Source organism: Pelophylax lessonae (assembly GCF_965119305.1).
Source record: "Pelophylax lessonae genome assembly, chromosome: 4".
NCBI lineage: Eukaryota > Metazoa > Chordata > Amphibia > Anura > Ranidae > Pelophylax > Pelophylax lessonae.
Genome location: NC_138771.1, coordinates 478297301 through 478320237, shown reverse-complemented (window position 1 = coordinate 478320237; position 22937 = coordinate 478297301). Strand labels below are relative to the sequence as shown.

Below are 22937 nucleotides of genomic sequence, written 5' to 3'. Positions count from 1 at the left end.
GAGGGTACTGTCAAGGTCTTACCTTGCCCTCCTGTTGGCAGCCATCTTGGACATGTGCAGGCTACTGCCTCTTATAAACTCTGATTGCATCATCACTTACCTCCTGGCTGGGTGTAGCATGCTGAGCACCTGACTATATCTATCATCTGATGGGTTGCAGTCCTTGCCCTTGCGTTTGTGCTCCAAGGTGCTAGCAGTCCCTTCGTGTTCCTCTGTGTATGATCTGGCTTGGCTGACGACTTTTCTGGCTCTCGACCTCACATTGGCAGACGACTCCGCATCGGCAGACAACCCCGCATCAGTAGACTACGACCCCGGCTTCGATAACTACCTGCTTCTAGACTTGACCCTGGCTTGTCCCTGCTCTCACTTTCTCACTCTTGCTGTGCGTTTTATTGTTGTTTGCTCCAATGAACTGCTTCATTTTACTTGCTTCCCCATGTAGTCTGTTTTCCTGGCACTCTGACAGCCAGTGGCTCATGATGCTTGAAGAGGCAATGATGTCTCTGGGATTGGCCAGTGGCTCATGATGCTTGTAGAGACACTGCTGACTCTGGGATGGGCCAGTGACATATGATGCTTGAAGGGGCACTGCTGACTCTGGGATGGGCCAGTGGCTTATGGTGCCTGAAGCAGCACTGCTGATTTTGAAATGGAGCCAGTCCTAACCTGTGATGCTTGCAGAGATACTGCTGAGTCTAGGATGGGCCAGTTGCTCATGAAACTTGAAGAGGCACTGATGACTCTGGGATGGGCCAGTGGCCCATGATGCTTGCAGAAACACTGCTGTTTCTGGAATAGGTAGGTGGCTCAAGATGCTTACAGAAGCACTGCCTTCTCTTGGAAGGGGCAGTAGATCATGATGCTTGCAATAAACACTGCAGACTCTAAAATGGAGTAGAGACCCATAATGCTTGTAAAGGCACTTGTGACTCTGAGATAGGGTGGTAGCCTGTGATGCTTGCAGAGGCACCACTGTCTTTAGGATGAGGGACATTATTATTCCTAGGTACATTATGCTGCTTAGTCAGAGGCATTTCCAGGAATTCTGTTGTGCTAAGCTGGGATGCGGTGGTGTGTGTCGAGGCTCTGCTGACTCTGGGATGAAACAAGAGGACTTTTCAGATACAATGCATTAGGCATTGAGAAACACTATAAAACTAAAGGGCATAATTAGGAAAAATTCTTGTAAACATTCAAGCATTCTTTCCTTACTGTTCTTCCTTTTACCTAGCCAATGAATGAGCCTGGGTTTGCTAGTAAAAAAACATTATTAATGGTTAAACTGACACAGCTGTGAAAAATCTGCTTGTTAAATAGATAACGGGCCCGCTCCAAGCACCAGGAAGTGATCACACCAAACAAATCAGCCCTCCTGTTTATCCCATTTGTAAACGTCCCCTAAGCAAACGCTTCAGCTATCTTTGATGCTCATGAAATACAATTTTATCTATTACAATTTCAGCAGCATTTCATCTCAAGCCTTGTTCTAATTTCTTCAGCATGTGCTTTTGGAAGCTGTTTTTTACTAAGCTCCTCGCTGTCAGGATGGCTGTTGGCACTGGTGTGCTCTGAAAGTTCACCAGATAAGACTGTGGAATTTTGGAGAAGCTTCACACTGCACCTAATCCATTAATTAAATAAGGAAGGTTCGCTTTAGTGTTTTCAAATCTTTTTCATTTTCAGCAGCGCTAAGAAAACCTACTGCTTAGAGGAGCACCAATAGAGCGTAATAGCATTACAAATAGAAGAACAGTTACTTCTTGCTGGTTTGTGGTTGTGCCAACCCCATCCTTGCTTCACTACACATTGGATTCTGACCTGAAACAAATATGCAGGTTTGGAGGCCAGACTTTACTGGATATGTGCATGTTCCAGGTTTATTACTTGCTACATTGTGAAGCAAGGGTAAGGATGATCTTTTGCTTGATCCTTGAAATTTAGCAAGGCTACAAGTCATGGTTCTATCCTAAGAGCTTGAACTCCTTGTTGACTAGGCAAACAAAGGGGTAAGTTGCATGTAATGTGCTCCATCTCTGTCCAGCTTTTGTTTGCATCAGATATGCTTCTCCCCTCGTACAAGTCAAAGGTAATCTGAACTCTACATGCAGTTCTGTAATCAATAATACATTCAAATATACTGTATGTCAAAATGCAAGCAGTGCATGTACTTGATTCTGACTTGGTATCAGCCTTATGCAGTCCTTGTACAGCAGTGCTCAAAGAAAGGGAGGGGGAAGCAACACAAGGAGCCAATTTGATGTGCTGCAGTCAAAGAAACATGCTAACAGGAGGATAAAGTATATTGACATAAAGATGAGCTCATCTGGCTGCTGATTCACCTTTTAATGCCCAATAAAAGGGTGGGGGTGTGGAGGAGACCTGTAAGTGTTAAGCCAGCCATAGATGGTTCTAATCTCTGCTGGTTCAGCTGGGACTGGTTGAGATTCGAACCGTCTATGGGCAGGCTGAATGTAGTCAAGTCCATCCATAGATTGACCTGGGTACAACCAGCATTTTGGAGTTTCAGCATATCAGGAAAGGCTCCCCGCGGACCCCCCCCCCCCCCATTTTTTTTTTTTCTGCAACCCATGGAAAGGAAATCACACTATCTATGCTCTGCCTAAGTTAGGTGCAGCAAAAGAAAAATCAGGTAGTTTGTGACTGGTCTGTGTAAATCTCAGGAATGGTTGGCCAGAAATACATATCTGTTTGGCAGGAAAAACAACTCTCAAATATGTATTTTATCTGTGTATTAAAGCAGAACTAAAGTCTGAGATACGTACCATGGCTCCAATGGTCCGATGTCTGCTAGGTACGACTTCAGTACAAACAGCCTGCCCATACATGGATGGAAAACCATCTGGTTCCCACTGATGTAGGCCGAATTTTTGAATCCTTCCTTGTGTTGCTCCCCCCACAGCCCCTCCAATACTCACCTAAGCTCCCTCTCGAACCAGCGATGTGCACGGGAGCCTCACCTGTCCAGGGTCTCTCTCTCCTCATTGGCTGAGACAGCAGCAGGAGCTATTGGCTCCCATTGCTGTCAATTACAGCCAGTAAGCCATTGAGGAGAGATTGGGGGAGGGGGGGCCGAGCCACAGCTAAATATAGGAGCAAGCACACACCAATGCCCCCATAGCAAGCGGCTTGCTATTGGGGACATTGGTCAAGGGGGAGAAGCCAGGAGTGCCGGCAGGGGACCTGAAAATAAGTGGATCGGAGCTGCACTGTTCAAAACCATTGCACAGAGTATTTTGAAAATTTTGAAGAAATTAACCTTTCATTTCACTTTAAGAAAAAAGTTTGTGCAGATATGACAGACCTAAAGTTTCTTTCAGGTAGATTGTTTAATTAGAACTAAAATGGCCGCAAAGCTTCCCTTTAAAAGAAATCTGAAGGTTATAGTGAGAATAATAAACAGAACAGCCCACCTCTAAAAGCATTCTTAACAGATCTGATGGTGTGTATTCTACAATGGGAAATGTAATTCCCATAAAACGTCTGCATGACATCACCAGCCAAACATGTCAGACTGATTTAGCAGAGAAGAAAGTCTGCAGCGAAACCATTTTATAGGAAAAGAAAAAAAAAGATGTAATTATGAAAGTGGCGGTGGGGAGGGATAACAATGGCGTTTTGTTGTATCTGTTTATTTATTTTGCCTTTAAGCCTCCTGAGGTTTCAGGAATGGTGCATGCCGGGAAGGGAGCCCCATCAGGTGAATGCTGTGGATTCTCAAAGGGTTTGAAGGTCATGGGCTGGGAATTCTGTGTCAGATGGCTGCAAGTTTTGTCAGTACAGAAAGTCATTAATAGTAAATGTGTGGAGAAAACAGAGAACAATGGGTACCGAAGTAAATACTTCTTCCCTTAAGTGGACCTTTGTACAAATAGTACCAACTTGCTACCAGAGCAATTTTTCTAGTTTTTGCACAAATGCTAAAATGCACATTTTAGGCCTGAAGATTATTTAAACCCCCATACAGTATATACTTTCTGAAGGCAAAGACCCTGGAAAAAAAATGTGCTAAAGTTAGTTTATTTTAGTGTGCACAGACACACAGCATATTAGCTAATTTTTAGGTAAAATATGTTGGGTGTATTTGAGGGGGATCACATATTGGCAGGGGTGTCAGTGGATCTGGTATTTAGTTGGGCTTGCATTGAACAAAACCTGTACTGTACCATCATTCTTAGACCGTTACCATCTACTTAGAAAAATCATTACCTACCTGTGCTGTGGACATCGTGAGATCAACGCAACCTCACTCAGTACGTGACGCCGACGTGCCCCCTCTCACTGAAGACACCATGGAAACCCAGCATTGGACCCCTCCTCCTACGGAAGCAGTGTTGGCCCCCTCCCCTCCTCCCCCTTCCATAGTGCCGGCTGCCGACCCCTCCCTTCCTTCCCCCTTCCATCTCTGAGACAACATTAGGTGAATTAATGCTGTACTGGGCGGCGGGTCCCCTTCCCAGCCAGGCCCTTGGACCACGTCTGAAGTGCCCGACCGCTCAGTCGGCCCCTGACAGCATGCAATACTCCATTTATTGATAGCTTTTTTTAACGCTTGCATGTGTTGTGCACATTTCCGACCCAGAGGGTCCAGCATTGTCCCGCTCTGTCTTCTGCCCCCGCTCAGTCCCACTTTGCTTGTGTTGTCATCAAGAAGCCCACTGGCTCTTCTGGGTTCAGCTACTGTGCCTCCCGATGATACAGAGCTAGCTATGCCCTCTTCCTTGTTTCTAAATGAAGGTCTTTGCCTCCTGGGATATCTGTGCTTAGCGAACACTGTCCACGTCATTCGCCTAGGTGAGTGCGTGAGCACGGGGGGCTAAGGGGGCTGCATGTTTTTCATTAAAAAAAGGTAAATATAAACAAAACAAAACTCCTCCCCTCATGTACCGGGAGGGGGGGAGGAGGGGTTGATTGGGAGGATGTTAACTCAGAGGGTGACAGGGTCTCTTTAAATACATGTACAGTATCAGACAAAAGGGAGTACACCACTCACATTTTTGCAAATATTTTATTATATCTTTTCATGTGATAACACTGAAGAAATTACACTTTGCCGCACACTGCATCAAATTGGCTGTCGTCCCAAAAAGAAGCCTCTTCTAAAGATGATGTACAAGAAAGCCCGCAAAGGGTTTACTGAAGACAAGCAGACTAAGGACATGGATTACTGGAACCATGTCTTGTGGTCTGATGAGGCCAAGATAAACTTATTTGGTTCAGATGGTTCAAGCATGTGTGGCGGCCACCAGGTGAGGAGTACAAAGACAAGTGTGTCTTACCAACAGTTAAGCATGGTGGTGGGAGCGTCATGGTCTGGGGCTGCATGGAGGAGTGGAAGAGGACTCCAGTGGCAACCTGTGAAGCTCTGGTGAACTTCATGCCCAAGAGAGTTAAGGCAGTGCTGGAAAATGATGGTTTCACACAGCCAGGTGCACACACTTTTACGCTCGCTATCTCCAATGGCCAGTCTAGTGTTTTTTTGTTTTATTTGGAGAACTTGGATAGGAGAAGGGATTTAGTAGTATACTCCAAATTAACTATTTACAAGCGAGGACAGTTCTCAGTAAGGCTGTGTAGCAGACTGTACCGAATAAAGCAAAGTCCCTTTATAGTGGGAAGAATTTAATGGACCTTACTTTTTCAAGACACCAGTCGGTGTCCCCTTTTAGCTTACACCCGGAAACTGGCTTTTAGCACCCAGCGGGGGATTTAGCAGCACCAGCCTCTAGGATCCCTTTAGGGGGTCTGTACTCACAAGGCCCTGGCAACAGGTACCTTCCTCCATGATACCAGACAGGATCCATGGACATCCTCCCTCAGTCAGCTCTCAGAAAAACCTTGGGTTTCAGCTTCAATGCTTCAGGCTCTCAGGTCGCCCACCCAAGGCCGCATGGCAGCCTGTTGTGAGGAGGGGCAGCAGGCCCCCTCCCAACCTGGACTTCTCTCTGTAGAAGAAGACGCAGAGCCCATGTGCTCATCAAATATAAATACAGTCACCTAGCATGTTTAGAGGCATCTCCCCTTTCAATTGGCTAGGGCTGTATGGATATTCATGCTCTCAGCTACAAGGTTTCCACCCACTCTCCAGCACATTCCAAAGATACTAGACCAGTGTAAAACTTTAAGACAGCTTGAGCAGCACCAGAGCACACTGAGCAGACTCTACTAAACAATCACAGCCTTTCTTAAGCAGAAAGCATATACTATGCATATACCTACTGTCTCTTTGTTAGGCAAAGAAACCAAAAAACTATATACACTCACTCTAGCACCTACCTGGGGGGGGCGCTACATGTGTATTTTGCTGATTACAAGGAGTTCAGCTTTAACGTGTGTTTCTTTTTCAGTATTCTTTAAGCAGAAAGCCGAGAGGATATATCTGTGTAGCTGTTAGCGTGGGACTCTTACACAGATACCAACATGTCTTCATTTACCTGCCAAACGCTGATGTCTATGGCGATGTGGCTGCGGATTTAATCATAAAAGATCACAGAAGAATCTTAATGACTATTTTCTTTTAACGTTTTGAAAAAGCAGAGCACAAATAACAATATGCAGCTGAAGTTTAATCTACTTATGTTCTGCCTTCCATGGTTCATTTTTACCCCACCACCACCATCTACATGCCAATGACATTTTTAAATAAAACATTTTAGAATTCATTATTTTTTGTTTTAGACCTGGTGATCTCATCACTTGATCTCTGTGCTTCTCTGTGCAATGCAGGCAGATCATGGTTGGTGGGTTGACCTTTCTGAAAACATCACAGCACCCTGCCTCAGTACTCCACTAACAGAGCCTGGTTTTCTTTGTTAGCCATTTAAAGTGTATTTAGACTCCAAACTGTTTTTTTTTTTTAGGCCTCTTTCACATGGGTGTTTAGTCTAGATTCATCTGTCAGTTTTTAACATGGATCTAGACTGAACCACAATGTATGTCTGTAGGTGGGCAGATGTAAATGGATGATCATCCATTTATATCCGCCTATATCCATGTCTGTTCGGGCTGTTTTTTAACTACTTAAGCTGAAGAAGATTCTACCCCCTTCATGACCAGGCCATTTTTTGCTATTCGGCACTGTGCTATTTTAACTGGTAACTGCATGATCATGCAATGCTGTACCCAAACGGAATTTAAGCTTCACACAAATAGAGCTTTCTTTTGGTGGTATTTGATCACCACTGAGTTTTTTTTTTTTTTGCAATATAAATTAAATTAGACTGAAAATTTTGAAAAAAAACCCCAATATTTTTTACTTTCTAATATTTAATGAAAATGTTTAAAACATCAAATTTCTTCATAAATGTAGCACTGTCCCCAATGGGCTTGCTGTGCGATGACTTCTCAAGCCTCCTCTGATTACCTGCAGACAGTTACTTAGGGACAGTTTACTGATCCACCCTTACTCCCAGTTGCTCGTTACTCAATAAACAGTGCAGGGGTTTTGGTTTTATATTCATTGTGGAACTTGGATGGGAGAAGGATATAGTGGGATACTTCAACTTGAACTATTCACAGAAAATAGGGACAACTTTCACTTGGCCTCACCAGGTTCTTTGTGGAAGCAGACACATTGCTTTTACTATACTGCCACTTTTATTGAAGAATTAGGTCTTCTTGCTCACTGTAGCAGCAGACTTGAAGCAACTACATTATCTTCAGGATATTCCCTAGCATCCCCCTGACTGACACGTGTCCACTCAGTTTCCTAGCTGAAGGGGTGGCCCTCTCAGGACAGGCTCCACAACATAGATCTTTACTCCCTGTAGACAGAATCAGATTCTTTCCACTGTCTCTCTTCCAGTCAGCTCTGCAGGACCTCTGGGTTCAGCTCCTCTCTGACTCTCCGGCCCTCAGGTCAACCACCAGAGGCCGCATGACAGCTTCTACAGGGGAGGGGCAGACCTCGCTCTTCAGCCAAAAGCCCTCTCTTGGCATTTTTGCAGTATCCCAGCATGCGCCAATGTACTTTCCGCTGCCAATTACCAGGGCTGTACTAAATGCCTGTGCACTCATTTGTCAGGTTTCCTCCCACTGTCCAATATGCCTCCCTATTGGACCAGTGTGAAACAATTCAGACAAACTGAGCTGCACCTGAGCACCATGAGCAGACCTCATTAGCAGATTCTGCTCTCTGGTAGGCAGAGAGCAATATACATTTACCTGGCAACCTCTCTGGTAAGCTAAAAGATCCAAAAACTATATTCTCTCTTCTAGCACCTACCTAGGAGGGTACTACATACATTTTGGCCAAAATGTGTTCTGCTACATGTTTTTAATAGGGTTTACGTGAAAGTTAGAGCGCCTAGACACTATGGTATATATACTGGAATTTAAGTTTTCTTTTTCTACTACTAATGGCGGTGATCAGTGACTTATAACAGGACTGCAATAGTGCAGTGGCAGCCAATATAACACTACTTGATGCTGGGGGGAACTGACCAACTGCCACTGATGTCACCAGTGACAATAATACAGTGATCAGTGATATTACTATACAATGTGACTGTACTAATGACACTGGCTGGGAAGGGGTTAACATCTACAGTGATCAAGGGGTTAAATGCATGCCCAACTATGTGTAACATGTGTCACTGTGCTGCTGTTTACTAAAGATCTCTGAGTTTTTCATCCCTGCTTTGCAGGGATAAGAAACTGACAGATTGCTCCCTCTGTACAGAGCCCTGTGTTGTTTACCAACACAGGGCTCTGGGCTGTGATTGCACACAGCCGATCAGCAGGTCCCAGCCACGATTGGCCTAAGACTTGCTGATAGGCTCCCGCTGTGTACTTTTACAGCAGGAACCGGACGGGGCGCGCATGCTTAACCCGAAAGTAGGTAGCGACTTATGGGTACGTCCTTTGCCTAAATCGGCCACTCTCCTGCAGTACATTGACAGGTAATGTCCAGATCTGTTGAAAATGTTGCAAGATGCCCCTCGTTTACACACACATATTTCGTTTATGTCCATTTTTAGGCAATAAACTATTTTTGTTTAGGCCCCCTTTCACACGGCCGGTGAACTAAACTGAAAAATGTATGTGCAAATTGATGTAAACGAAATCCATTTTTTCTTCGAAAAAACTTAACTGAACTGGTGACGTCAGTGTGAAGGGGCTTATGTTTTGGATAGAACAGGAAAAGGTTAGAACTTCTGTCGGTTTACCTGTTATCTCTTGCTCCATTTTTCTTCACTTTCTGCTCTGGGGACAACCTTTTACCACACACGATATGGGGGGAAATGTGCAATAGGGAAACAGACAACAATAAAGGTTACCAGTGCTTTTCGTATTCGCGGTATGACATTTTTTACATAGTTACTCTGGTCCAGCTTTGACCTATGCAACCATATATATACTGAACCTGTAGGATTTCTCTGGAAGCAGAAAATATTGTAGTAGACACTGATACTCCAGTGATCTCTATTCGCTTAAAGGTTCTGTGCCAAGCGGCTGCCCTGCTGTATTATGAACACAGGAGGCCAGCTGCTTGGCATGGGTGCCATTCAGAGGCCATTTTGCATTTTCTAATTAAATGCAAAGTGTTATCTGATTGGGCGAGTTAGAAAGGAATCATGTTCTACATCTCATCTAATCAAAAAATGGTTTGCATTAATTTGGAAAATGCAAAGCATTTTCTGACTGGTACCTGTGCCAAGTCTCCTGTTCAGGATATAGCAGGGCTGCCACCTAGCACAGCACCCAGAAGCTAGATGAGATCACTGGATTTGTGGTGTCTACTACAATGATTTCTAGCTTCTAAAGAGATCTCACAGGTACAGTATATACATGGTTACATTGGCCCAAGCTGGACTAGCATAAAAATGTAAAAAATGTCATACCTGGAATTCTTTAATGTAATTTTTTTTCCTTCTGTCTATGTTGCTTTTAGAGAGTTTTCCCATTACCTACTGTCTTGGGGACATCTTTTTTTGCAGATAGGAAGTGACAGAATTTTCCCATGGTAGCCTCCAATGGCAGTAGAACCGGACAGAAGTACTGTTTCTCACCCACTCTATCCAAAACGTAGAAAAAAGATTTGGGTATACAGGATACACTTTAGGATTAGAGGAGTTTCAGCTAAGCTGATCTGCGGTGTTCTTCTTAGATATCCAGAAGTTGTGCCCCTAGAGGTTTCAGTGTTGTAAGAACAATGGTCATCGTTGGCTCATTTATGTACTATATCCTGTCATTTTTTCTACTTTGTATTTGATAACAATCTTCTAGCCTAAGAGGCAAATCAGTTATATGGCTGACACGCTTTGTGTTTGGGTAATGAAATGTTCATTGGTCTGGCTGTGGTTCAGCCACTTGGAGTGCCAGCAAGTTTTGCAATAGATCCTGCCACACGTGTTCAGATGGCAATGATCCAGAGGTTCTCAATCCAAGCCATGATCTGATTAGGGAGGGGAGGATAGCATTGATTGGATCATGTAGACTTCCATGGCCATTGTCTGAATCCATCTATTGTTCTATAAAGGCCCAGAGGAAGAATGAACAGTCATTTTAATATCTTGTGAATGTCTGAAAAACATTAATTTTGCATCAGCTATGGCATAGTTGCCTTGCACTGTCACATGACCTATGCTATGGCACTGGTCTTCTTATCTCTATCAGGGGATCTTGGGAGGCCGATGTTAGAAGACATTAGTCACATGACAGATAATTTCAAGTTTGCAGTCAGGAATACAATTTGCTTTTATTTACCTATTTTCGCTTTTACTTTTGAAATAATTAGGTTTAATTAGGTTTACTGAGTTTGGAGCAGAAACTGTAGCTAAGAGGCACCTAAAAAGTCTGACAGCTGATACTCTATCAGCTGCATTCCTTAATGCTAATGCCATGCCCCAATCCCCACGTGAGCATAATGGTACTACTGAACTTTAACTTGTGTGAGTGCGTGTATGTACAGTATGTATGTGTGTGTAGATAGATAGATAGATAGATAGATAGATAGATAGATAGATAGATAGATAGATAGATAGATAGATAGATAGATAGATAGATAGATAGATAGATAGATAGATAGATAGATAGATAGATAGATAGATAGATAGATAGATAGATAGATAGATAGATAGATAGATAGATAGATAGATAGATAGATAGATAGATAGATAGATAGATAGATAGATAGATACAGTATCTCACAAAAGTGAGTACACCCCTCACATTTTTGTAAATATTTTATTATATCTTTTCATGTGACAACAATGAAGAAATGACACTTTGCTACAATGTAAAGTAGTGAGTGTACAACTTGTATAACAGTGTAGTATTTTGTCCCCTCAAAATAACTCAACACACAGCCATTAATGTCTAAACTCCACTAGCAACAAAAGTGAGTACACCCCAAAGTGTCAATATTTTGTGTGGCCACCATTATTTTCCAGTACTGCCTTAACCCTCTTTGGCATGGAGTTCATCAGAGCTTCATCAGTCCTCTTCCACTCCTCCCTGATGACATCACAAAACTGGTGGATGTTAGAGACCTTGCGCGCCTCCACCTTCTGTTTGAGGATGCCCCACAGATGCTCAATAGGGTTTAGGTCTGGAGACATGCTTGGCCAGTTCATCTGCTTTACCCTCAGCTTCTTTAGCAAGGCAGTGGTCGTCTTGGAGGTGTGTTTGCGGTTGCTATCATGTTTGAATACTGCCCTGCGGCCCAGTCTCCAAAGGGAGGGGATCATGATCTGCTCCAGTATGTCACAGTACATGTTGGTATTCATGGTCCCCTCAATGAACTGTAGCTCCCCAGTGCCGGCAGCACTCCTGCAGCCCCAGACCATGGCACTCCCACCACCATGCCTAACTGTAGGCAAGACACACTTGTCTTTGTACTCCTCCCCTTGTTGCCGCCACACATGCTTGACACCATCTGAACTAAATATGTTTATCTTGGTCTCATCAGACCACAGCACGTGGTTCCAGTAATCCATGTCCTTAGTCTGCTTGACTTCAGCAAACTGTTTGCTGGCTTTCTTGTGCATCAACTTTAGAAGAGGCTTTCTTCTGGGATAACAGCCATGCAGACCAATTTGATGCAGTGTGCGGCTTATGGTCTGAGCACTGACAGGCTAACCCCCCCCCCCCCCCCCCCCTTCAACCTCTGCAGCAATGTTGGCAGCACTCATACGTCTATTTCCCAAAGACAACCTCTGGTTATGACGCTGATCACATGCACTCAACTTTAATGGTTAACCATGGCGAGGCCTGTTCTGAGTGGAACCTGTCCTGTTAAACCCCTGTATGGTCTTGCAGCTCAGTTACAGGGTCTTGGCAATCCTCTTTTGCCTAGGCCATCTTTATGTAGAGAAACAATTCTTTTTTTTTTCAGATCCACTGTAACTGTAGCTAAGAGGCACCTAAAAAGTCTGACAGCTAGAGTTCTTTGCCATGAGGTCCCATGTTGAACTTCCAGTGACCAGTATGAGAGAGTGAGAGCGATAACACCAAATTTAACACACCTTCTCCCCATTCACACCTGAGACCTTCTAACACTAACGAGTCACATGACATCGGGGAGGGAAAATGGCTAATTGGGCCCAATTTGGACATTTTCACTTAGAAGTGAACTGACTTTTGTTGCCAGCGGTTTAGACATTAATGGCTGAGTGTTGAGTTATTTTGAGGGGACAGTACATTTACACTGTTAAACAAGCTGTACACTCACTACTTTACATTGTAGCTAAGTGTCATTTCTTCAGTGCTGTCACATGAAAAGATATAATATAATATTTACAAAAATGTGAGGGGTGTACTCACTTCTGTGAGATACTGTGTGTAAGTAGATTTATATATATATATATATATATATATACTACATGATCTACTACTGTATTGTATTATATTATGTACTACTACTACAGTACTCTCCAATATTTCCAATATTTCTGTAGTTGGAGTATACTATATAATAATACTACTATAATAGGGGTCTTCTGGGGCAGTGTCTGATATGAATAGTTCTCTGTATAAGGGGCTGTAGGATATTTTTTGCACTATATAAATTTAACAAAATAAACACTTTAAGCTGTAAAACAAAATCGTGTAAAGTCAGAGCCCACTATTGCATGTCACATTTTGTTCATGACCTTTTGCTCTCTTTTTTAAATCTTACTACCCTTTTCTTCCAACATATGGTTATCGTCATAGTGTAATGCCTGTGGAGGGATTTTTTATTGCACAATCATTGTCCTAATAAGGGAATAATTTTAGATGTTTTGGTGACGGAATGTCAAAAAAAATAATAAAATGCTGGCTGTGTCTCCTTTGCTCTTGCTGATTGAAAAGGATGCAGTGGGCCTTGCCAGGTTCACCCTCAGTTTGGCTAGCTGTCGTAACAATGTTGACGGGTTTATGGGCTATTTAAAAAAGACATTTTTAAAAAGATGATTTTACAAGCGTCACCTTGTTCCAAGTTTTTCAAATGAAATGTTTCCCCTGGCCCAGGCTGAAACTGACTGTGCGTCCCAACAATCAGCTGCGTTAAGCATTGATTCTGGTGGATTTCTGAAGCAGTGAATACTAATTGTTTTTTGAATTGTATATCAATTTAAGTATCAACATACTAAAAAGCTATTTTAGTGAGTGTTAGATTAATAAGGCACGACACTGTTTTGATGCACTTTAAAGGGAAAGGGCAGTTTTATTATAAGTGTATGTCAAGGCAAAAGAAAAAAAAAGTGTGCTACATTCTGCACTACTGCACATTTCCCTAACTTTTATTGCTTTAAAGGCCCTGTAAATACAAAAAAATACTTGTTGACCTGCCAAAAAATACAGTCAGATCTAAAGTCCTGTTGTGGCCCGACAACATACAGCTATTTGTGGACTGAGTGGTGTCAGCCCTTCTAGGTGTCTTTTTGCTAAACTACTCAGCCACGCCCACTTTCTACAACTTAAAGGCTAATCATTCTTTTGTCCAGGATAAGAACAAGGAGGACTAATTACTCTAACGTGTGAGGTGAGCACAAGACAGCTATACATTTCTAAAAGATCGACTTTTTTTAATGCAATTATATTGAATAGCTGTAATAAAATGCTTTCATTTGTATGTTTAACAGACCATAAGGAAGCAAATAAAACAATGTTCAGTGATATAGTTTACATAAACTTTAAAGTACACAGTTTTATTGATTCATGTGATGTTTTTCTAAAAAAAATAAAAACCTTAGTAATATGATAACAGATGACTTTGTTGGTAACAGATGCCAGGTTAGAGAAATATCAGTTTTAGGTTCTGTTTATCTCAGCAACCCTGCTGCAAGCTGTTGAGTTTCTATAGTCTTGCAGCGCTCTCTGACCAGTCAGGATAAATGCTACAAAAACTGAAGACAACAGCTTCAGTCGTTTTTTATTTTTATTCTATTTTTCATAATTTTTTAAAATGTTATTTTACAAATTTTTTTAGAAGTCCCGTTGGGGGGTTTTGGTGTAATATCAGGCATTTAAATAGCCCCCTGATGTCTTACTTAAGGGACAAAGAAAGAGACTGAGGGCAGAGATTCCTCAGACCCTTCTCTGCAGCCTCAGCTGCACTGGACATTAAATGAATGGGAAGTGCTCTGTGCTGAGCAGCTTCCTGTTCATTTACAAACTGCAGCATAGTAAACACAGCTTACCATGCTTGAGTTATGAATCAACACAGTGAGTGATCAGTATACTGTGTTCATTCAAAAAAGGAAAGGGTGGGTAAATTACATATTTACCGACCCTTCACATGCTCTCCATTCTGAATACCAGCCCCCCCCCCCCCCCAAGGTAGCCAGCAGGAATGGAGAGGAGGGAAGCAGACAGTTCTGTGGGGGGCAAGGGCGGTGGGAACAGGGGAGCACACAGGGGCTCGGGCAGCAGAAAGAAGAGAAACAGGGAAGGAGGGGCAGCATTTACTGGAATCAATCCCCTGTATTTTCCTCCTGCACCCACTGAATGCTGGCAGGAGCGAGAGAAGGAGAAGTGACTTTCAGTGGCGGCAGGAGGAAAATTGAGGGGATCAGTTCCAGTAATTGCTGCTCCCGCCACCCCTCCTGTCCAGGTTCTGGGATTTCCAAGGAAGGCTCAAGGTCTACCTGTGACTTGCCCACAGTCAATGGGTAGATCTCGATTGATGGGTCGATGACACTTGGGGTAGGGGAATCTCCCCAGTGGGAACAAAGACGGCAACAAACTAGACACATGGTCTAACCTTCCCCTACTCTGTTAAAAAAAAAAAAAAGATTTCTTTACGTATATATATACATATATATTTTTTGTTTTAACCCAGGAGTGTTTTTTCCACCAGTACTTTGTCTATATACTGACCTTACACAAATACCAATTTCAGTAAGTTAGAGCAGCCTTTGTAGCTTGGATAAACCATTGATATAATTTTCAAGTCTCAGGTAACCCCTGCTAAAAATGAGTCTACCTATATTTCATGGTAAACCAGCATAATCCGTAAGCTGTTAAGTTTTACATAAAAGAATACAGCATTTGGATTACCTAGAATTTATGACACCCAGTGCTGATTATTTTACAAAAACCCCTTGCTCTATACACACATAATAATCATGAAAGTAAATGAATAATTATGACCAAAAAAGACACAAAATGCTAAATTTGTCAACTTACCTTATTTGTCAGTGGATAAGTGCCTCTTACTTAGTGGTCAGTGGAGAAAAATATTTTTACATTGGTTGCCAGTGCAGTAATGCCTCCTTACATGGGTGGTTGGTGGAGAAATGTCCTTACACTTTGGTGAAAAAAGCCCCCTTGCTCTGGTGAGCAATGTAAAAGAGACCCTTTGCAATAAAAAGGAAACTACCCCCTTATATTGGTAGTCATTGTGTGTGGGAGATCAATTTTTCATTGTCCACTACTCAAGGAACCCATTCGAAATCTTTCGAGGGATCCAAGGTTCTAATGAACCCTGGATGAGAAAGTCTGATTTAGCGGTTAAAGCATAAAAAATAAAGTTTTTTTTTTACCTTTGACTAGAGTTGGGGAAGGGGGGTGGTGGTTTGCTATCTGTGTCCCACTAAATAGATTTCCATTTACTTCCTATCTTATTAACTTACAACAGGATGTGAGAGGAAATCTCTCAAAAGTATCAAGATGTTTTTTTCCAGCAGCTCCATTCAATAGAAATCATTTGATAGATTGACTTCTGTTGAGTGGCAGTGGCCACACGTGGATCAAAATTTGTCTAGTCCCTGCTGAATTTCGATCCATCTCTGGCCACCTTTAGACACTTGTCACAGGAACTAGTGCCATCATTAGAAGATTTCTACTTTATTCCTCTATTTGTGACAACTTACAAATTTGGATTTTACCATCACTTTCATTTCTGGAGACACTGGACACTAGGACAAATTGAGTAGTGAACCAGAACAAGGGCACAAACATTTTATCAGAGTTGTATAAAGTACTCGAAACCCATACTTGAGTAAAAGTACAAGTGCTCGATCAAAAAGTGACTTGAGTAGAAGTGGAAGTGCTCGATCAAAAAGTGACTTGAGTAGAAGTACTAAAGTATTCAACATTTTTTGTACTTAAGTATTGCAAGTAGTTTTTTTTTTAATTTTGCTACTCAAGTACTGAAAGTAAAAGTACCAGTAGTTTTGAAAAATAAATTGCTACTCAAGTACTGAAAGTAAAAGTACAAGTACTGTGTTGTGTAGTTATTAAAGAAAGAAGTCAAAAGTTTGAACATCATATTGTTTTTTATTATTTCAAATGCAGCTTTTATTTATACATACAGTAGCATTTATTTTCGTATGCGCTGATAATACACATGTTTTTAGCTTCATGAAACCTGCCATCTACTGTTCTGGCAGTGGTAATTTTTATAATTGTAACTATGCAGCACAAAAAAAAAATATCGGAGTAGAAGTATTGAAGTCATTGAAAAAATGTAGTGAAGTAAAAAAAATTGTTCTCTAGGAAAGTACAGATACCGCCTTTCGGTACTTAAGTACAGTAGTGAAGTACTTCTACTTGGTTACTATACATCTCTGCATTTTATACATTGTAGATACACTTTAAATCAAAACTTTTGGAATTACAAAGAAACTATCCTTGTAGCCCCCCAACATACACAAACCACAGGGGTTAAATGCTTGTTAACTCCAGGGGATGAGTAATAATGTGTAATACTTACCTCACTCCTCACTCCGGCAGACTACCTCCATCTGTGCATCCGGTCTCTCAAAACCTTTTCCATAAGGCACTCCAGGTCATGGTTGCACAATGACATCATTAAGTCCACTGCAAGGAGGAGGGTGAGGGCCCAACCACAAGCCAGAGCGGAGGTCAGCACTGGGGGTCTATACATCAGACCAAAGAGGGGCGACTGGTAAATAAAGAGGGACAGAGGGCTTTGTTTCCAAAATAGGAATAAATAGAAGCTATTCTGGAGAAGCTTTGTTCAGTTAAAGAGGTTCTTCTTATCTACAGAACAGAAGCAGGTACTCCTTGCATATGTTTGGTAAATTATTTTTGATATGTATGGTGGACCAGAAAATGATTTATCTTCTCAAGATACTGTTTATATCTAAGTGCATTATTGCTGCAGAGACACTTTAGATTGTTTTACAGATTACCTCCCTTCACATACAAATTTAATAGAGCAGATTAAGTATCTTTGGTGTGTAAAAATTCCTTCCACCAAGAAACTCTATCCTTTTTAGTGAAGGACAGCCGACATGAGAAACAGGAGAGATGGATTACAGGTTGGTTTTATAGAGTCTGTAGATTATAGTGTATGAAACCACAATTGGATTTTCACCATTATTTGTAGAATTGCTTACAATGAAAGTGTGCTTAACGATAATTGGTATGTGTGACTCTAATTCACAGTATGTTAACTCTTGTCAAATATGCATTTCAGTGTAATGACTCAAACATTTCTCAAAAAATGTTCTGGTCTTTGCTATAACTTGAATATGAACTGATGTATTTTGAACTTGTGTCTTTGCCAGTCTAAATGGTAACTTTTGAAGTGTATGCAAAGACAAAATACCTTTTTGTTTTTGAAAAAGTAGGGAAGAATTAAAACCCCCCTATCAAGGTATTATTTGGGGTCTGTGTCCCAGAGAGGCGATTTCCCATCACATCCTGTCCTGAAGGCACAACAGAAAATCTCTCCAAAGTAAACAGAATTCCCATTTTAGAGAACTGTTACAAGAGTACTAAAGGATTATACATCTTTTATTGTTCTGATTACAGTTCAAGAATTAGAATTTTACTTTCTGTCTCTGTGACAATGGTCACCAGGACAGATAGTCATATCAAACTGAGCAAATAATGAAAAAATACAGTATATAAGCAGAGGATACCTTTGGGGAAAACTGTATTTCAAAATGACCAGTAGATGCACAGACACAGGGAGAGGAAATGATATGCAATATATAAAGTTATATGCAAACTCTAATTTTTAATGAAAAAAATCATGTCTGCCCTTAAGCACAAGTAACCAAAACTTTTTTTTTTTTGCACTTGTTTGGAATATTGCTTTCTGTGTGGGTACTAGAATATGCCAGGTGAAATCTCCCCAGACAAGGGCACAATTGCTAATAAAAACCTGACAGAGGTGCTAACCCTTCCCAACGCAAGAAAATTAAAATGTTGGGCTTTAAATTTCCATTTGTTGACTAACAAATGGCAATTTCACATCTACACTATATTACCAAAAGTATTGGGATGCACATGAACTCTAATGGGATGCCAGTCTTAGTCCGTAGGGTTTAATATTGAGTTTGCCCACTCTTTGCAGCTATATTAGCCTCATCTGTTCTGAGAAGGCCATCCACAAGGTTTAGGAGTGTGTCTATGGGAATGTTTGGCCGTTCTTCTAGAAGCGCATTTGTGAGGTTAGGCACTGAGGGACGAGAAGGCCTGGTTACAGTCTGCGCTTTAATTCATTGCAAAAGTGTTTTATTGGGTTGAGGTCAGGGGAGATTTCATTTCAGATTTGTGGTAGGCCAGTCAGGTTCTTCCACCCCATTCATCCATGTCTTTATGGACCTTGCTTTGTGCACTGGTACAAATCATTTGGTGGAGGGATGATTATTGTGTGCCGTTGTTTTTCAGGGGTTGGTGCTTGGCCCCTTAGTTCCAGTGAAGGGAACTCTTAAGACGCCAGCATACCAAGACATTTTGGACAATTTCATGCTCCCAACTTTGTGGGAACAGTTTGGGAATGGCCCCTTCCTGTTCCAACATGACTATGCACCAGTGCAAAAAGAGTTTGGGGTGGAGGAACTTGACTGGCCTGCACAGAGTCCTGACCTCAACCCGATCGAACACCTGACCTCACAAATGCTCTTTTGGAAGAATGGTCAAACATTCCCATAGACACACTCCGTAAACTGGTGGACAGCCTTCCCAGAAGAGTTGAAGCTGTTATAGGTGCAAGGGGTGGGCCAACTCATTATTCACCCCTACGGACTAAGACTGGGATGCCATTAAAGTTCATGTGTGTGTAAAGGCAGGTGTCCAAATACTTTTGGTAATATAGTGTATGTAATATCTGTTTATGTATGCAAACAGAACATTTTAATGAGAAAATGATCACAATGTAAAATATCTGTACCTTTCTCGCTGCAGAGTTACCTATGAGAGAAATGACGACGATGAGGAGGAAGCTGTCAGAGAGAGACGCCGGCGAGCTCGCCAAGAACGGCAACGGCTGCAAAAAGATGACGGAGATGGGAATGAGGTGAACTCTCAGAACAGGTAAATACAGTAAATTTGTTTATTAGTTTTGTGCCTGTTCATTGGTCACAACCTTTAAAGCGGTAGTATACCGCTTTTTTTGATTTTTAACTACAGGTAAGCCTATAATAAGGCTTACCCGTAGGTACAATTAATATCTCCTAAACCTACATGGTTTAGGTGATATTTGCTTTGCATGCAGCCGCTGACACGTGCGGCGCATTCGCTCTAAGGTAAGTGTTTCATAATGAGCTAGTATGCGATGCATACTAGCTCATTATGCCTATGTCTTGCAGGTTTTTTTTTTGTATGAGTTTACTACCGCTTTAAATTGAAAAGCCAGGGTAATACAAAGAAACACCCCTTAAGCCAATTATCATCAAGTGTATGATAATAATGCTAGCTTATGGTTAACCTTCGCTTGTATTCCACTGCTCTCCAGAATGTAAAAGAAGCCAATCTATTTTTCCTGTTTTTACTTCATTTTATTTTTCTGAACCTCGCTCCTGATGCCTCCTTGGATATCCATGTCACATATCCCAAGAGGCATTAGCTTCCACACAGACTGGAGGAGGCAGGGCCAGACAGTACGTCATCAGGAAGAGAGGGTAGTGGGCTGCTAGAACATTTCTATGTACATGGAATGGCCAAGTATCAAACATAATTTTTAGCTACCTGGCTAGTTTTTCACACTTTGTCTATTCCTATTCTGACTCCGTTGCTTTGCAAAGGAAATCCAAAGAATGGCCCATGCAGTGGAAGACTGTGAATACTTAACTATCCAACCACAAGTCCAAAGCCTGCTGTGTTTAGCCGATACAGACTTCAGCACATTCTTCACATCTGCCACCCTTCTGAATATATCAAATGCATGGTCCCCACGGCCACCCTACAACCTTATTTTGGCTGGAAGGGGCAAACAAAGCTCACAGGAGGCACAGGCATCCAAAACTGCGTTCAGTGCTGAAGACATTGCTGAAGGCTATATCGCTTGAGCCCAGTGGATTTCGGAGAGGGGAGGTGAGCACTCATAATCTTCTGTGCAGTGTCCATGCTTTGTAAATTTTTGAGTAAGTGGCAGTGGCACTTTAATGTAACTGTTTGAGCAACAAGAAGCAATGGCTAGGGAGCCCAGGTCCAATCTCCCATCCAGACGCTAGAGCCTGGAGAATAGATTACCAAAAAATCATATACATTGTGCTTGCATGGGTTTCTTCTAGGTACTCCGGTTTTCTCCCACAACTCAGACATGCTGGTAGATTAATTGGTTCAACTGAGTGAGCCTAAGATGGATGCTTCACCTCCTGAGTTTACTTTTGGTGGTATTTAATCACCTCTGCTATTTTTATTTTTTGCGCTTTAAACAGAAAAAAAGAGCGACAATTCTGAAAAAAAAAATATATATATTTCTCTTTCGTTTATTGACAGACACAGCTTCAGGTTTTCATAACCATTGGGTTATACTGCCCCCTACAGGAGTAGGACACTAGGCAGAAATAAAGTCTGGCTATGCCCATGGACAGTCCCAGGGGGTATACTCCCTCTCTCTGCTATAGGCAATCAGTTTTTTTCTGCCTAGTCAGGAGTAAGAACCTAGTTCCTTGCTGGGATCTTTGGTCCTGGCAATTTTTTCTTTTTAGATAGAATTTATTTTTTTTCTTCTGGATTTTTCCTGTGAGATCTACAATAAACTGCCAGACCTCAGCTCCGTGCTAGGTTGGCTGTGACATAGCCCCACTGGACGGGGGCTGGTCTGCGAGTTAAACTCCTCACGAGGTTGCATATGACCGGGTCTCGGCCCGAGTCGCATCGTTCCTCCTGGTTCTGTCTGGAGCAGTGCCCACTTTGTTCCTGGTATAGTGAGTAGCTTCCCCCCCTCTCCCCCTGAAGAGTTTTAGGGTGGACGTGGGCCCTTCCTTGGGACGGTCGGACCCCCAGGTTCCCCTCCTTCCTGTCAGACACCACCCCCCCCCCCCCGTGCAGGGTGTCGGAACTGGTGGCTTTATCCTTACGTTCACCTTACCTGTTGATTCACAGATATAAGGTGGTTCTTCGCCCCGTCCGTCGTTCCTTCTAAAGGTTGACTGTGATTTTCCTTTGAATGAAGACATTGTGTTGCTTTCCCTGTGTCCCAGGCCTAAACATCCAAAGGAAGTTGCCTTGCATGCCTTGGATGTGGTCCGGGCAATTAGGGTTTACCTGGCAGCTACAGAGTCTTTCAGAAAGTCAGACTCTCTCTTTGTGCTCACAGATGGGCCTCGAAAGGGTTGTCTGCTTCCTTTTCCTTCCCATTTCCAGATGGATCAGACAGACAGTGATGTAGGCCAATTCCATCAAGGATTAGGGTCCTCCTTTCCCTGTTAAGGCGCACTCTACTAGGGCGCTAAGTGCCTCCTGGGCTTTCCGTCATCAGGCGTCAGTGACGCAGGTTTACAAGGCGGCCACTTGGTCGTCGGTGCACTCTTTCAGCCTTGGGAATTTTTTTTTGCTGTTCCCACCCCTCATGTTTAACACTGCTTTGGGACGTCCCAACGCTTATGAAGATCTGAAGCTTTGTCCATCAACAAACTAAAGAGAAAATGGGATTTTTGACTTACCGTAAAATTATTTCTCTGATGTTCATTGACGGACACAGTACTCACCCCTCTGTGGGGTTGTAATTCTTCTGACACTGCTTGTAACAAAACTGAGACTGCCCATGGGCATAGCCAGACTTTTTTTTCTGCCTAGTGTCCTACTCCTGTAGGGGGCAGTATAACCCAATGGGTATGAAGATCTGAAGCTGTGTCCGTCAATTAACATCAGAGAAATGGATTTTACAGTAAGTCAAAAATTGCATTTTTTTACTTTCTGCTATTTCTCAATAAAAAAAAATTAAAAATCAATTTTTTTCATAATTTTTAGGCCAATATGTGTTCTGCTACATATTTTTGATAAAAAAAAAATCCCAATAAGTGTATATTGATTGGTTTGCACAAAAGATATCGCGTCCACAAACTAGGGGAAAGATTTATGTCATTTTTATTTTTTCCTAGCAATGGCGGTGATCAGCAATTTTTAGCGAGACTGCGTCATTGCGGCGGACAGATCGGACACCTAACTGACACTTTTGACATTTTTGGGGGGACCAGTGACATTACTACAGTAATCAGTGCGAAAAAAAATTTGCACTGTTACTGTATGAATGACACTGGCAGGGAAGGGGTTAACACCAGGGGCAA

The 22937-nt window shown here is 42.2% G+C and overlaps 1 protein-coding gene across 5 annotated transcripts in view; it reads left to right on the top strand.

The window, feature by feature from the left end:
* The window catches only part of CALD1 (caldesmon 1), a 295859-nt gene that overhangs the window by 203039 nt on the left and 69883 nt on the right, over positions 1 to 22937 (top strand). For all 5 annotated transcript variants that reach the window (XM_082254260.1, XM_082254258.1, XM_082254256.1 and 2 more), the window contains one exon: positions 19609 to 19737. In XM_082254260.1, coding sequence (XP_082110386.1) covers positions 19609 to 19737 — 129 coding nt within the window. The remainder of the gene's footprint in view (positions 1 to 19608; positions 19738 to 22937) is intronic.